The following is a 17,241-nucleotide window of genomic DNA, read 5'->3' as shown; positions in this document are numbered from 1 at the left end:
ACGAGCGTGGTTTGGAAAATGGAGTAATCTCATCAGCAGTTTCCTGGTGTCTGTCAGAGTCGCTGTGGCTATCGTGGTGGTATGTGGTTGCTGTTGTATACCCTGTATCAGAGGTCTTCTACAAAGACTGGTTGATACTGCTGTTACGAAGACGATGTACCAGCAGTTGCAACAGACTGGTGAAAGTGAATACATTGAAATGTGACTTTTGCAAATGTTTTGAAGTTTAAAAGATTGTCTTGCAAATTAAGTAATGTATGCAAAGAAAAACTTAGTTTTTATCATATATTGCTGAAATAAAAAGACAAATAAAAGTGTTTTGAGGGGGGAAATGTTAAGAGAAAACGTTTTAAAACATACTATTATTTGTCTCTTTCTCCCATCTAGCAAAATGAATATGCCATTTGCTGGAGTGTTGGTAAGAAAAGGTCATTGAACCATGTTTATTAAAGATGGGCTTTATCTATGATAGATGTAGTTTGCTTATGAACTTGAATAACCTCTGTTTTCTATACTGAGGCAGGCTCTGGAAAATTCCAGCTATCACTGTTTAACTAAGTATTCTACACTAACTATGGTTTTGAGGTAAACTTTCTACACTAACTGTGGTTTTGAGGTAAAGCATTCTTTTCTGAGGTAAATTGTGATCCTAGATGTTTTTCATAGCCAACTGTCAACTGTTAGAAATGTAACAAAAGCTATTTTGGCTAGTAACAGGATAGTATAAAAGTTGATGTCAGTAAACAAGCTGATCATATTGAGATCATCTTGGCCAACATGCTGCTGTAATCTGGTTAGCTGCAAATAAAGAAGTTTTTCATCACCTGAGGCAGATGTGACTCGCTTGAATTTTTTCTTCTGACAAAAGACCATCTCAGTTGTTTGGTTAAATTAATAGCCTCTCCATCCCAGTTTAGCTCGAACTGTGTGTTGTCATGTGTATGTCTTTACAGACAAATACCATATGTTTTCTGTTGCTCAAGAGGATTGCATGAACATCACTTTCTACAAGGAGTCGTAGTTTTAGTAAATTTTAGTCATGTAACTTGCTGGACACTGCTTGAATAATTCTGAATGTTAGGATGTGCGGTACCAAGTCAATGCAATTTTTAGGTTTACTTGGAAATTACACCAAAGGATAAAAATCAGATTATAACATAATGAAAATTATATGGCTCACCAGAACAGTCTATATGGCAGCAGAAAAGGGACTCTTCAACAACAGAAAAAAGTATCAAGCATAACCTAGTAGTGATTTTTTTAAACAAATTCTTCTTTGGCCTACCATCAGCACTGTCCCTCCTCAGTCTCCACATCCCATCTGAGAGGAGACATGGTGCTCCAATAAAATGCCAGTTTGGAAATGAGGAGGGAGTCTGGATGACGTCACCCTTATTTTACCATGCCCTTACACATGACATGCAGTGACACTCTGTAGCAGACATGGATTCTCAAAAGTCATGTGTTATATTGTCATTGTTTTGCTGCACTTCACTTGGTTACCTGGGGGATAAGGCAGGCAGTAGCCCTCAAACACTCCACCACCAGGAGAAATACTGACTACAACTACTCAGTTCTTCTATAACTGGTCCTCTGCTGCAAGGCTTACTTCCTGAATCCAGTCAACAGCATCACAAATAGCAGTGCTTCATCTGTGAAGGCAGCAAAAACAGCATAAGACGATTTAAAATAATTTTACCTCAGTTTTCAATAGCTAACATGGTAATCACCAACATGAGTCCTGAAAGTACCAAGTTCAGGTTACCAAATTACACATGTGCAATTGACAGTTAATTTCCTTAGGCAGACCAGACACCCCAGTTTTACCAAAGCAGTTCTGGGTTTCTGACATCAATCTACTGTCTAAGCAGGTTTTAATGTTCCAGTCAATGAGTAGCAAACTGACTTCAAACTGGTTAAGAACTATAACAGTTATTATTTTGTGGCTTACCCTGCAAATGCACTGTCTGGGAGAATATCACTGAACAAAGTCGTGGGTTTAAATACTTTGATGCCAATCTGTTATGAACCTATACCCCCAGTCTGGCACCTACATCTCTATTAGACAGAGGCAGCCTGTAAATCCTTGACTACCCATGTTCAAGATTATATATACCAGATAAAATAACCCTAGAGTAACAAAACCCAGATTCATTTGGGATGCATGGCTAGGGTTAAAAAGGCACACTGGGATCAATTATGAACCTCTTAAATTATTGAGGCTACTACAGTCCACGTATGTGAAAGGTGGTAATGAGTCATACCATACACTTTGTGAAACAACCAGATGAGTGGACATTGACCTTTCAAATAATGGCCAGACAATACAACTTTAGAGGCTGTTTTGCCTGCAGCATAATGTCAGTGTCTATCCCTATAGGAAGCAGCACTTTAGTAAGAAAAAGTCTGCTGTATGAAGTTCTTCTGTGCCCATCAGCTTGACAAGCTGCATTCAGGAACTGTGACAACTTCCCAGAATTCTTTTAATAACCTTACCTGGAAGGAGGACAGATTAACATGCTTAGTTACCTATCCCCCTCCAACGGTCTTTTACTTAGCCCCTTCAAGTACTCTCCATTGTACAGTAACACGAGTACTACTACCCTCTGTCCCAAAGGAGAAATGTTAGAGTTTTGTTAGTGAGTCACTGAGCACAGAGAGCTCTCAAAACTTGGCAGCATAAGGATGCTTAAAACCATTGGACTCCAGGACTTTATTATTGTTCTCCCAAGAGGGTCATCTATTTCCTTCCATATCCACTACTACATCAAATATATTTTCACTTCTGTGGTCAGTTCCAGCTTTACATCAACTCATGCCAAACATCTGTCCATTTTCTTGGCACTTTCACCTGCAGGAGTTAAAGTAAAGCAAATGTCTGTTTCCTGCTATACCTCTTTCTAAGGATTGGCGACACAGTCGTACCTTTATTAAACTTCATTCATCTCCCTATACAAGTGCTTATTTCATGGCTCAGGCCTTGCATACTGAAAGCCCACTGTTCTACAGTTCCTTCAGCTTTTTAGCATTACTTCTTTCAGAATTCCAGGATTAAACACAGGCTCAGTCATGGTTAGTTACTCTTTTCTTCCCTTGTAGCTCACCTCAATATGTGGACGCCTCCTCATTACTGCTGGATGATCAGGTTCTCCTAATACCATTTTCATCTTTGCCAGATGTTCAATTCTGTTTCAAGTCTTAACACCTTTTTATACATTCTGTAGCTAGCCACATGGGACGTCTCCATCCTGTCCCTTCAACTTTAAAACTATTTAGGTTCATAGGGAGGTACTGGGCTATCTGCCCGAAGGCATATATTAGCCCAGCCACGTTGTGCTGTATTCACCACCCCTTTGGATAGTTCCCTAGGCCCTTGATCTAGCAGCTAGTACCCTTGGCCCCTATCTAGTAGAGCTGTTGGTATGATCCCTGGTGTGAACTTTCTATTACCCATCCACTCGTCAAGTTTCCTCTTGAAGAGTGATAGTGAGGGACTCTGTCTTATGTAGATCGGGAACTTGTTCCATAGCAAGGGAAGTCTTTGCAAAGGGAATCTATCCCTCCAGCATGTTCTATTCATTGTTGTGCTGAGGTTTATATCCCTAGAGCGTGTAGCTCGAGTGGATTTGGTTTTGCAAAGATGGAGCATGTTCAACAGTTCTGGGTTGAACATGGCTCTGTATGTTAGACAGAGATCGCCCCTGAGAAGGCAGTATGCAACAGAGAAAAGCCTTCGTTTTTTCAACCATGCTGCATAGGGCAACTGTTTGAGGCCAGTAATCCTCTTAATGAGATACCTCTGTGGTCTCTCCAGCTGCTGGAGATGCCTAGCCAGGTACATTCCAATTGGTGCATTGTACTCAATAATGGGTCTGAAGAGGGAAGAGTAGAGGGGCACCATTACATCCTTAGATCTTGATGCAAACCCTTTCGTGATCAGATGGGTCACATAGAAGGATTTTCTAACCACCTTGGCAACATGGTTAACAAAGGATAGCTGACTATCTACTTGGGTCCCTAGATCTCTTATTACTACTTCAGATTTCAGGGGGTTGCCTCCTATGTGGTAGTTTGAGGGTACTCTTGTTTTTTCCAAAGGGGATTACTACACATTTTTTAGCATTTAGCTTGAGACCATAGCTTTGACACCATGCATCAGTCTCATTAAGGCCCTTCTGGGGGATATCCATGTCGGCCGGAGACTCTATTATAGCACCCAGCTTGCAGTCGTCCACAAACTTGGTCAGCCACAGCCCTTCAGTGCTTGCCTGTACTTCTGAGAAGTATATGCCAAACAGGAGGGGCCCCAGGACAGAGTGAGGCACACCACTCGCTACTGGTCTTGATTCGGACATAGATCCTGCTACTCTTACTTTGTGGGACCTGTCTGAGAGCCAGTTTGCGATCCATCTTGTGACGTAAGGGTTTATGCCCAGGTTGGTGAGTTTATCAATAATACCCGAATGGGGAATGGTGTCAAATGCTTTAGCAAGGTCAAGGTAAGCAGTCTGTACCTCCTTTCTCTTATCTATAGCCAGAGTAACTGCCTCAAAGAAGTCCACCAGGTTCAGGAGGCATGATCTGCCCTTGACAAAGCCGAACTGTGTGGGGTCAAGTGTTTGGAGGTTCCCAATCTCTCCATTTATGAGTTCCATAATGATTCGCTCCATTGCCTTACAGATCAGACTGGTCAGGCATATTGGTCGGTAGTTCCCAGGGTTGGTTGTGGGCCCACCCTTGTGCAGCGGAACCACCGTTGCTGTGTGCCATTCTATGGGCACATATCCTGTTGAGAGGCTGAGACTGAACAGGGTATTCAGATGCGGGATAAATTAATTTTGGAGCTCGCGTATGACACAGCCTGGGACACCATCTGGTCCCATGGAGGCAGTGTTTTTAGCTTTAGATAGAGCCTTATTAACCAACATATCAGTAATAATTGGAGTTACACAATCCCCTGGAATAGTAATAGGCCCTGTAGGTGGTGAGGGGGGGGGGGGGAATTTGCAATGAACCTGTCAGCCAAGATGTTGGCAATGTCAGTGGGGTCAGTGTATTTTGTTCCATTTTGTACAAGCTCAGAACAGACCTGAGCGTTGCCATTTAGGTTTTTGACATAACCATAGAAGGCCTTAAGGTTATCCTTGGCAACTTTCTTTTCGAAATTGGCTTTAGTTGACTTGATGAGAGCCCTCAATTTCTTACTAAAGCTGATCAGGGAAGATTTTTCTACTTGAGATTTGGCCTTTTTTTTTGTATAAGTTTTTTCCTTTTATTGTATAGTTTGCTTATGGTCAGGGTCCAGCAGACTGGTTTCTTCTTGCTTGAGGAAGGAGTCTTGGTTTTATTTGGGATAGCATGGTCCATGTAATCCTGAAGATGTATATAAAGTGCCTTGGTGTAGGATTCTGCATTCTGGATATCATTATCCTTCTGCAAGGGAATAGTGAAGTTTTCCACTTCTGACGCAAGTAGTTTGAAGTTTGCTTTGGAAAGGTTTTTTATGATGGTTTCTTTGATAGGGGGAGGTGGAGGGGTGAGGATAGAGGGGTGAGGATGTCTAGGGTTATCAGGTTGTGGTCAGATCTGACCAGACAGGGAGTGATAACGGGTGTGGTACAATGGGCGCCCATATTTGTGATGACTAAATCCAATATGTTGTCCCCAGTAGGGGGAGAACATACCAGTTGTTCAAGGGCTTTTGAATTTATAAATTCTATGAACCGCTGGGCATAGGAGTTAGAACTTTGGTAGTTAGCCCAGTCTATACCAGGGTAGTTGAAATCACCCAAAATTATGGTGTTGGGTAGGACCTTTATATTTTCCAATGCCTCAAGGAATGCTGAGTGAGCACCTTGGGACATGGTGGGCGATCTATAACAGGCTACGACTTGAAATGTGTTTTTTCCTGCTGATAGTTGCGCATGGATGATCACTGGGGCATCATGCTGCGCCACTAACCTGGAGATGTGGGTATCCTTGATGAATATGGATACACCTCTGCCCTTTGTACTGCGATCCGGTAACTGAGGCCGGAAGGTATGATATGAATTGTAACCTGGTAGTGCTGGGGTGCTCTCTGGAGCCTTGAACCAGGTTTCCGTCACTGCACAAACATCAATTTTCTCCATACTGAGGAGTGCCTCGAGTGCATGCATTTTGAGGTTGAGACTTCTGGCGTTGAGTAGCATTACCCTTAGTTTTTGGTTACCTGTGCTGGTTATGGTGGTTGGTCTGTTCTTTGAGCCTTGCCTAAAAAAGTCACTATGGGGACGGCAAGAGCCTTGACCAGTATTCAAAAGCCTAGGGGTGACAGGTGCAAACCATCTCTGGCAAAACAGTGAGACTTGTCTATCATGTCATCCCAGGCTGACAGACACTAGATCCCCTTAGAATGACACCAGAAGCTTAGCCAATTGTTGAAATTGATCATTTTTTCTTTGTATTGTGGCATCATTCTAGGTGAAGGTAGTATGCTACTCAAGGTCAGGGTCATACCAGCTTGGGCTACATGATCAGAGAGCTCCTCAATGTCTCTTTTCATGTAGTCCAGGGAGGTACGTCTTAGATCATTCACACCAACATGTACAATGACAGCGTCATACTTGTACTTGCTCTGGAGTGACCTAAGTGCCTGTGTTATGTGGTGGATCCTAGCACCAGACAGGCAGCTGACAGTAACCTTCTCCTTGTTCAGCCTGGTGAGTGGAACATCTGTGTGCCTTACTATAGAGTCTCTTATTACTAGCGTGTTGGGTATGGTGTTTTGCCTTAGGGGCTGTCGTGAGCACACTGCTGAGGTGACTTGTGTGTTTTCTGGCTTGTGTTTGGAGGTGCAGGTTGCTTGCTTGTCTGCTTTGGAGGGCACTGTTTCTTTTTCAGATTGGTACCTAGTGCCTACGAATATGTTTTTGTGTATTTATGTGTATGTTTTGCCGGTGCTTGTTTTGTAGATCCATGTGTGACTGGTGGTGTAATGCTAGTGTGTCTCTTCTCCTCTTGACCGTCTGTTACAGTCATGGGTTGAGAGCGCTTAGCCTCCAGTCTGACTGTGTATTTGCATCTCTCACAAGTGTTTGTGTCTAGAGGTAAGAGGAGTGGGTTGTCTGTATACATGAGGCAGTTGTGACATTGCCTCAGGATGCCCAATTCCACCAGATGAACTGGAGAGTACACCTGAAGATGACCTCTGGACATGCTTGGAAAAGTAAATTTCACTTGTCTTGCGGGCAATCAAGGGTCTTATGCTGTATTATAATAGTGCTGTCTAGGAGATTTGGACAAGTGCTGATTTGGGATATGCAAGTGCTGCAACAAGAGCAGTTGATCTGAAGCATTTGAGCTGAGGCTTGCCTAGTTTTAAGAGAAAATTTGCAGTGCAGACTTTGTAGAGCCAGGAATAGTATACCCCAGCTAACTGGCACTGCCCGACGCTGCTCTGTGCGCAAGACCGCGCAAAAATAGAGTTGTAGGGTTTTAAGAGAGAGAGATCAAGGAGTTTGGAATTGACTCAAAATGGCCAATAAAACTACAGTTTCTAGGCAGTAACCACTCCTACAGGGACAGGCAGGCTGCTCAGTGTTAACCACTGCCACTGGTGAACAGAGAGACATCCCTTTAACCCAAGTAAGCACTGGCCTCCAAGAAACTTACAAACAGTTTGGAACAGCAACTCTGTAACTGAACTTTCTTTTAAATTATAGAAAGTGGGAAAATAGCAAGATTTTTTTGTTTTTGTTTAAGGATAGCAGAGACACACAAGTAGCAAACTAGTCAGAACAGTGCAATAATTGACCCCAACACGTGTGTGCTAGGTCAGAGGCAGGTAAAATGCAATTTTAAGAAAAAAACGATTTTAAATGCAACGTTTTGTACTTACCATAATGATATCTGCATGCTATGCACCCATGTTCTTCAACCTTCCGGACTACATGTCACAGACTTTATTCAGCTCTGTAGGAGAAGCTTTCCCAGTCTCTAACTCCTCCCCTTTACCCATAATGTTAAAACATTTAGACACACCCTGATCTCATTCACCAATGGCCAAGGACAGAAGGGTCGGTATGCTTAAGAATATGGTTGCAGACCATGGAGATCTGCAGTTATGGTAAGTACATAACATTTGTATCTAACGTGAGCCTGTTCATATTTTTCAACCTTCAAAACAGAGTTCCCAGCTGAAACCCCTGGGTGGTACCAGGATAATATACCTCTTATGGTTCTGGCCCCGAAGGAAGACCATGATCTCAAGATAGCATCTAGCTTATAGTAGCCAGTAAAAACTCATGCAGATAGAAGTAATATGTGCAGACTCTGCAGAGAAGGGAACCTGCCAGAGGACTAAAAGCTGCATGACAAGAATTGTGGTTACACATAAATGGTAAAATCATAAAAATTACATAAGCATTGACAATCTGCTGACAACAGTAAACAATAATTTAAACTCTAGCAGTGTATATGTCCATCAACATTAGAAAACATCTAACTCTAAAGGGCATGTATACTCATGCCCAACCTGCCACCTAAAATGCCTTGAGAATGCATGATTCATTACTAGACTAATCATAGGGTTGAAACTAAACTACCCTGAACAACTTCAGACTATGTTATTGCACTTCTTAAAGGTTACATAGAGATTTTGCTTAAAGATTACTTGAGATGTTTCTTAAAGGATACATAGAGGTGGGCACATCCTGGTCTGCACACGCAATGTCTGCCACCGTTCTGTTTGGAGGACTATGTTTAGAATGCAACAGTAGGGAACTAACAAAATATCAGGGAAGTGATGCTAAAAAATAATTACAAATAATGGAAAAATGTCATATATAAATCATTACACAGCACCTTCTAAAGGAAGAAGGACCATAATCCAATAGCAAGCTGGCACTACTGGAATGTCATACCTTAGATCTCACCCACTGCTAATGTAAAGACCGAAGGAGATGATATCAAACATCAGTTCAAACAGTAAAAGCAGGAATTTGTCCAGATTGTCTACATTTTTTTGTTTAAAAAAGCAGGAATGCCAGCATCAAAACAACAGCAGAGGAATCTGCAACAACACCAGTACTTTACCTAGGCTGTAACAGCTGTATTCATTGAAGAAGAACAAAGCTATAGCTATGTAACTAGCTTGCTTAGTTCTCTGGGAAATGTCCCTTTTTACCATCCGTCAAGGTAAAAAAAAAAGTTCTCAGTTTAAGTTAATGGCCAAAAAAATGTTTAGCATGCAAATAGCAAATGTCCAGGCAGCCCAAAAAATTGTAGCAAATTTTAACAAGTTTGGTGTTTCTCTGTATCTGCAGTATTGCAGGCATACATGCAGAGTTCTGTAACAGTTGCTGTGGCAACTCCTGCCTTGAGAAAACATGCACAACTTCATATGTTTGCCAACACCTGAGAAATTAAGTCTCCATGGCTACCTTATTCATAAAGGATAGATTAGTACAAGACAGTCTATCCTTGTGAAAACCCAGTAAAAGGGGGATTTATACACAATGTAAGCAATTCTGAAATCCTTCTGTCCACAGTGACTGACACCACAGAGAGCTTTCGAAGAAGGAAGCTTTGTCTGCCCTATAGGTTGGCTGAAAGAAGAATAGTTTAGCTTTTCCAGCATAAAATTCAAAATCAATCCCATACTAGAAAGGATTCCTCGAAAAGTGGACATATATTAAGAAACTAATTGAAGAAAGGCTTTAGAAACCTTCACAGAGGCTATAGTAGAATAAGAGGACTCCTGATAACAATTAGAAACATCTGCTAAATAAACTTTAATAGAAGAACTTAAACCTGTGCCAAAAAGCCAATATAATCTAAAATCACTGTCTCAGGAACTGTAAAGGGATCCATTCCCAAAGAGGTGGAGCATATGGCAAGCTGCATCCACTTAACTCTATGTCTTCCTGGTAATGGATCTACAGGCCAACATACGGATTCAGACTGCTCTAAGAAGGTATGCAACACTCAGATCCATCACTGGAAGTGGAGAAACCTTGTAGACAGATGTAGGGAGAGAAAGTCTGGATGAAGTTTCAGGCTGGCTGAGTTAGCAGAGTTTGGAAGGGCCTGAGACATAGAAGTCCCTCCAGAAGATTAGTCCACAACAGAGGGGAACCAAACTTGTCAAGGTCAAAATGGGGCTAGGAGAATGACTTTGGGATGGTGAATCTTGGCTTTGTGTATTAATTTCAAAATACTAGGAACTGGAAAAGTATAAAGGAGTCTTACAGGCCAAGTCTGGATCAGAGTATCCTTGGGCCTCACCTTTGAGTGAGTGAGGATTATTGAAATCAATTGGCAGTTAACGCAGGGAACTAAGGCTCTGAGTTGTTAACAAGCTACTTCCTGTGGTACAGGGTTTGATTCCCTCAGCCTTAATTTGCCTACTGTGTGACCTTGAATAAGTCACTTAACCAAACCATGCTTTGAGGCAATTGGGATTTGCTCTAGGCTCCTGCATGGACTCCTGGACTGCATGCCTAGTAACTGTCTATTGCTACTGCACTTGAAGTTGGTTGAGGATGCTAAAAGGTCACAACAAGGCTTTTTCCATTGTTAGTGCAATGTCCACGCCACCAATGAACTAACAGCTCACTCATTATCATCACAAGACAACAGCTGAGCCTATCTTCCCCATAAATGAGGGCTGCTATCAGAATGTGTTGCACTGACATGGTCCAGTCCCATACCTAAATGGGACACACAGACTAAGAGTAAGAGCATGCTTGCCCTGATTGTTGATATACCATACCACAGCTTTATTGTCAGAGTGGATGGCAACTGCACCATGATGGAGGGGGCATGCATATTGAAGTGTACTACCCTCATCTCTAGGGCAGTGATGTGAAATTGGCCACTACTGGTGATCACGTCCCTTGAACACTCTGCTCTTGACAGTGCTCTCCCAAAGACAGAATCTTCCACAGTGGCCATCACTACAGGAGGGAGGGAGGGTGAAAGGGATTGCCCAAAGTGAGGGTGAAAATGCGATGTCTCCATTGCAGGTGTTCCTTTCATCTTGAGGATATCTTGACCCGATGTGAAAGAAGATCCATGCACCGAGACCACTGAACCTTGAGGGTTCACTGGAGGACCAATGTCAATGAAATTAGTGCAGCCAGTACTGCCTGATCATGCTCTCCAGCACATGTCTGACACTGTGGGCCTTGGGGCACAGAAGTGAAATGCCCCAAATGGTGCTGAAGAAGTCATTGTTTACATTGGGCCTGATGCACTGTTGCTGACGTACGGGATCCTCTCAGCACTCCGCACCAAACAGGCTGGCACTGAGGCAACTGCACTGCTCGGGACACTGATTTTGTTTTATTTTATTGGTTCATCTACTTAGCAAATAACAACCGGCTCTTTAGTTTGCTAATAAATTCCCATCAACTATACTTAATGTGTTAACACACTTGTATAAAAAGAGACAAAGACACAGGAAATAAATTTAATCCTGATGAAACCAAATAGATAACATGACTGCAAGAGGCAACTCAAGTATCTGCAATTTGTGTGCATGTGTTTTAAGACTAGTATTATTTAAACACTGGGTAAAGACATACCTCTCAACCTTAGTGCAACAAATCTGGACAAAGCCTGCAATAATGGGGGAGGGCAAGGGCCAAAAATAGGGACAGATTTTAAATATTGCTCATATTAACTTAGAAAGTTGCTAGAATAACAGTCCTGGGGTTAGCATGCATTTTCTGATGGATATGAAGTCTGAAACACAAATATATGTCACTATTTACAGCCTTCATAAATCAGTGATTTGACAGAAAACCACACATTTTGCGAGCAACAGACCAAAAATGTTAGGCAAAAATCTGGATATTCTGTGAAAATCACTATTCATTTGAGTCGTTTGTTAGAATTCTGTATATTATGCAAATTTAGCAATTGTTTTACATTACCCCCCCCCCCCCCAGGGCCCTATCACAATACCAGATGAAAGCCTGGTACCGACCATTTCTGTGGCACAGGTAAAAGCTGCATTGTCCAAAGCCAAGAATACAGCGTCCATGGGACCTAATAATATCCCTGGCTGCATCCTACATGAGCTACAAAACAGACTAGCACCACATCTGTGTGCCCTGTTCAATCCCAGCCTTACCTCAGGCTATGTCCCTAACGAATGGCGCACTGCTACAGTCATCCTGCTCCATAAAGGAGGAGCAACTACAGACCCTGGGAACTATCGCCCCATTAGCCTGACAAGCCTGGTATGCAAAGCTATGGAGCACATCATCATGGACCTGCTTAACAAAGATAAAGGCAATCTCCAAACTCTTGACCCCGTACAGTTTGGCTTTGTCAAGGAGAGATCCTGCCTGCTGAACCTGCTTGACTTCTTTGAGGCAGTCACAAAGGCTGTGGATGGGGGTAAGGCAGTACATACTGCCTACCTCAACCTGGCAAGGCCTTTGATACCATTCCCCACTTAGGTATCATTGATTTTTTTATTTTTATTTTATTTATTATTTTTATTTATTATATTGATACCATTCCCCACTTAGGTATTATTGATAAACTCACCAAACTAGGCATCAATCCTTACATCACTAGGTGGGTTGCAAACTGGCTCACAGACAGGACCTACAGAGTGAAAGTTGCGGATTCCAAGTCAGACTGTCGATCAGTCACGAGTGGAGTCACAAAGGGCTCTGTCCTGGGTCTTCTCTTGTTTGGCATCTACTTCTCAGAAGTTCAGGCCAACACAGAAGGACTCTGGCTGACCAGGTTCGCTGATGACTGCAAACTAGGAGTCATTATCAACTCCCCAAGCGACGCAGACATCCTACAAAAGGGCCTCTCTAAGGCCAATGACTGGTGTCTGTACCATGGCCTGAAGCTTAATGCCAAAAAATGTGTTATCATTCCCTTTGGAAAAAAAATCAGTTTCCATGAATTACCACATTGATAGGAGCCCATTGAACACTGAAGGGGACATAAGAGACCTGAGCACCCAGGTCGACAGCCACCTCACCTTCGACCACCACATTGCCACTGTCGTCAGAAAGTCCTTCTACGTGGCACATCTTATAACCAAAGGTTTCGCATCCAGGAAGAAAGAGGTCATCATCCCTCTCTACTCATCCCTCATTAGATCAATCATCGAATATAACACTCTGTTTGGCATGTACCTGACCAGACACCTACAACAGCTGGAAAGGTCACAAAAGTACCTCACAAAAAGGATCCTAGGTCTTAAACACATGTCCTACATGGACAGACTCACGAAACTTCAGCTGTTCTAAGTCTCTTATTGTCTACTTAGAGGTGATCTCTGCTTGACTTACAAAGCCATATCCGACCCAGCCCTATTTGAAATGCTACACCTAAATAAATCCCAATTCCCCCCACGCCACACGCTCCAGAGATCACAACCTCATTACCACAATTAACACAATATGCTAGAGGGACAGGTTCATCTCCCAAAGACTGCCCATATTCTGGAACAATTTTCTTATTCATGTCAAGCAGAACCTCACTGGCCCTCTTCAAGAGAGATCTTGATGAGTGGATGGGTAACAGAAAGCTCACTCCACGGATCATTCCAGTTGCACTACTGGATATGGGCACTATGAGAACGGTGCCTGGGCAATTTTTTTTTTTTTTTTTTTGGGGGGGGGGGGTTAGGCTTGTAAAGGCTCCAGGGCCATTCGCTTAGTACACACCTATGAACAATTCTAATTCAGCTATTAATTTGGAATCATTTCAAACATCTGATTTATTTTAATGAAACTACCAGAAAAAAATGGGTAAAAGGTTAACAATGTTGAACCATCTGATTCATTGCAAAACATGTATTTTTGCAGAGTACAACTTTTTACAGGGAAGAGCGCAGTCACTATAATATCTTCTCTCTTTTGAGTTTCTGGTTTACACAGGCGTTCCGGAGAACATCTGCAATAACAATATAAAATATATAATGGAGAGCTGTTTGGTATTGTCGTACCTGCCAGGTTCCCAATCCAAGTAAAGGCATAAGTGCACCAGTGTACAGTTCTACTGTAGAAGCAGCCATATTTTCTCTCTATAACGCTGTGAAAAGCCTCAGCACGTCTTCAGTGCAGTTTGTGAAAGAGCGGTCCTCCAGATTACTCCCTCTCAGTTTTTTTTTTATTCTGGTTTTGTTAGTTTGGTTGTTTTTGGGGTTCTACAGTGGACAACCGCAGAAGTCTGCCTGAGAACTGAACATATGAATTTCCTAACCTTTTAAAACAGCTGCAGCAAGTAATTTTGAGCCGAACTTTGTCCTGAGTTTCTGATTCCCGCCCACATCTCCAACAGAAACTGTAATAAAATATTAACATTTTATAACTCTCATTACCTTAACTCTCCAGGTTCAAGGACAGAAGGAAAACAATTTTGGGGACAAAGGTCCCGGATGTTCATTTTTTCTTTCCCTTTTTAATGTTAATTCAACTTATTTTAAAAGCTGGTAACAGTAAGGTGACGTTCATTAACATGCGTTTAGTGTGATTAAAGTCTGTGCCTTTAATGACTAACAAGCAATCACCTTTTAAAAAAGAGCGGATGATAATTCTGAATTGGAATGAGGGACGTTTTTGAATATCTGAAACTGCAGAGGGGTATATTCTATAATTGTTAGAAGTCTAAATGATCCCACCCATTCCAGCTCATCAAAGGAAATATTCTTCTGTGTGTATAGACTAGTGTGTTAACTAAATTACGTACGACACCTTAAATCACACGTTCTTGTTCCTCTTGCCAGGTTTCCACGTCAAAGTAGACTATCCTATTTCTCCACTTTTGAAAACATTACTATAGCTCATGACGATGTCCGATCCACGATGATGGTCCTTGCTTTCCATTTTGGTTCTGTGGTATTTCTTTTAATAGGAGGATGCGGTCGGAGCTAGAGAGAGAGACAGAGTGATGCATTTATGTTATAATAAAAAGGACCCATAATGCATACATGTGATCTGCACAAAAATTGTTACCGTGCACCAAACTTAGTCCCCACAGTACTGTTCTAGCCTACTTTTGTTTTTGTAGTGCTGTTTAGTTGGAGCCGGAGGAAAGCTAGAGTACTGCGACAGAATAGTTTTCCCAAATGCGTGTACTGTTTCATTTTTGAAAGACCCTCTTTCATGCTCAGTGTAACTCCAAACTGTTCCTGATTTTGGATGAAAATTATGTTTTGTCCATTCTAATTCCTCCTAAAACTGGTGATTTAAGGAAAAGAGGGTAGTGGATTACACTTATTAAAGAATATAATGAAACAACACAGGAACTGTGAGATGGAGGAGTGTAGAACCCTGCTCGTGTAAAAGGACGATAGTCTCAAACGTTGAATGTTCAAATCAAGACAAACTGTGGTAATATCCAAATACTGAATTTATTATATCCAAGTTAAGCGCTGGGGTCCTTTTGCACGAGCAGGGTTCTGCACTCCTCCATCTCACAGTTCCTGACTTATTAAAGAATGGCAATAATTTTAGACCTGTTTTATTTTAGAAGCTGTATGCCAAATCATATTCCTTTAACTTTTCAGGTAAATAGTACTAATATTTTAAAAAGTGCCTGTTAGAAAAATATATAATAGTAATATGCATGCTTAGTGCATTCGAGGTTTAAAAGGGTTAATACATTTATTCTGTTCACACTGCATGAATCTGCACAGCTATTAGAAACTTAACAAGAGACATTTCATTTCTGCTAATGTCATGAAACTTAACAAAGAGATATTTCATTTCTGCTTATACCATGAGAAAATATGCAGCTGCTAGAAGCTTTGATAAAGAAAACAATAGATGCTTGAAAGTATAAACCATAGTCAGCATTACTTGTACTAAAGCTAGAAATGTACTTTGAATCTAGACAAAATGCAACACATGTATTAGAACTGTACAATTGAAGAATTGAAAAGTTAAGGTGGGCTGAAATAAGCCCAAGGCCAGGTTGTTTTTCTCAAAATGTTTTGCAAGACAGCAAATAATCCGATCAAGTCAGCAATAAGTCTGGTAACATTTTCTGTGAAACATACAGAAAGTTGTGTCCAACTATGTCAGCAATAGAATAGTAATATTTTCTGTGTGACATGAAGAGAACGGTATAAGAATAACATACTGACCATCGAAGAGCCAGACAAATCCTGTACCTACATGCTTTGTCTCCTTGCTTCAGGTAATAAAGGGTGCCTTGCTTGAACCTAACGTGTATTGGTCTTTGAAGTTTTTTCCTTTTACAGATTGGTTCTTCAGACCGGAACCCTCTCTTCACCTCGGATCAGGCGGCCAGGTGGTTGAAACCATATGGGGAAGAAACCAAATCGGTTCTTCTTATATGGAAAGTCCTCCGACTGAATTGTCGTTCAAAAGAGGCCAGCCACTTTCTGATCTGTGATAGAAGGACGGGTCTCCGCGAATCGGTGATCAATCACGTAGGCTCAGGTAAGGTGAATCTACTTTTTTTCTGTTTTCTGTTTTAGATCAGGGACTAGATGTGTATTGTTTTTGTCAGATTGTATTTTTGCAAGTCAGGGACAAAAAAGATTACTGTCTTGTCATAGATCAGGAGAAATAGAATAAGTAGGCAGTCATTCTGAAGAGACTATAACAAAATCCGTGGTACCACGTTAAAAATTAAGAGAAGTTACGTAACGATCAAAGGGTAAAGCAAAATGGGTAATAATTGCACAAAAAGACCCCAAAACCCGCCGTTAACGGAAGACGCAAAATATATGCAGTCGCAGCGTGCCGACAATATTAGATATTATTCAAAATGGGTTAATAAATACAAATTTGACAGAAAATTAGAAAAATCCTCGCTTATCAAACTTATCAAACAGCTCAAAAACGATTCAAAGGGTCAGGTAAAAAAGCAGCGTTGATTAGAAATTTCTCAGGCACACAGGTGGCTGGAGGAAGTAAACCGTTGGGAACAAAAAAACAAAGATTCAAAAGCAATGTTTTTAGATAGGGAGGATAATAATTTAGTAATAGCATCAGCACCTCCGCCTCCCTTACCAGAATATGAAGCAAGTGAACAGATTAGTCCACCCTCACTATATCCTGCGGTCACTGAAGATAGAGATATTGTGAAATTTAAACTGACTAAAATTAGAGATCCCATCGGGACCAGGTCCTGAACAAAGGCAGGTAATTCAGAAGAAGGTATCGAGTTATGGCAAATAGTTAAGAATTCACGATCTATAGGTGAAGAAGAAGAAATATGCCCACTTATAGAAGTACCCAATCCTCAGGCAGG

The 17,241-nt window shown here is 41.6% G+C and overlaps 1 protein-coding gene across 1 annotated transcript in view; it reads right to left on the bottom strand.

Annotated features, from left to right (window-relative positions):
* Positions 1 to 14,211, bottom strand: part of LOC122811345 (aldo-keto reductase family 1 member B1-like) — a 154,011-nt gene extending 139,800 nt beyond the window's left edge. The window contains exon 1 of the mRNA XM_044083124.1: positions 13,964 to 14,211. Coding sequence (XP_043939059.1) covers positions 13,964 to 14,032 — 69 coding nt within the window. The 5' untranslated portion in view covers positions 14,033 to 14,211. The remainder of the gene's footprint in view (positions 1 to 13,963) is intronic.
* Between the last annotated feature and the right edge of the window lie 3,030 nt (positions 14,212 to 17,241).

Source organism: Protopterus annectens, chromosome 9.part0 (assembly GCF_019279795.1).
Source record: "Protopterus annectens isolate FY-2018-M chromosome 9.part0, PAN1.0, whole genome shotgun sequence".
Lineage (NCBI taxonomy): Eukaryota > Metazoa > Chordata > Ceratodontiformes > Protopteridae > Protopterus > Protopterus annectens.
The sequence above is the reverse complement of the archived record's forward strand: the minus strand, read 5'-3'. Positions and strand labels throughout refer to the sequence as shown.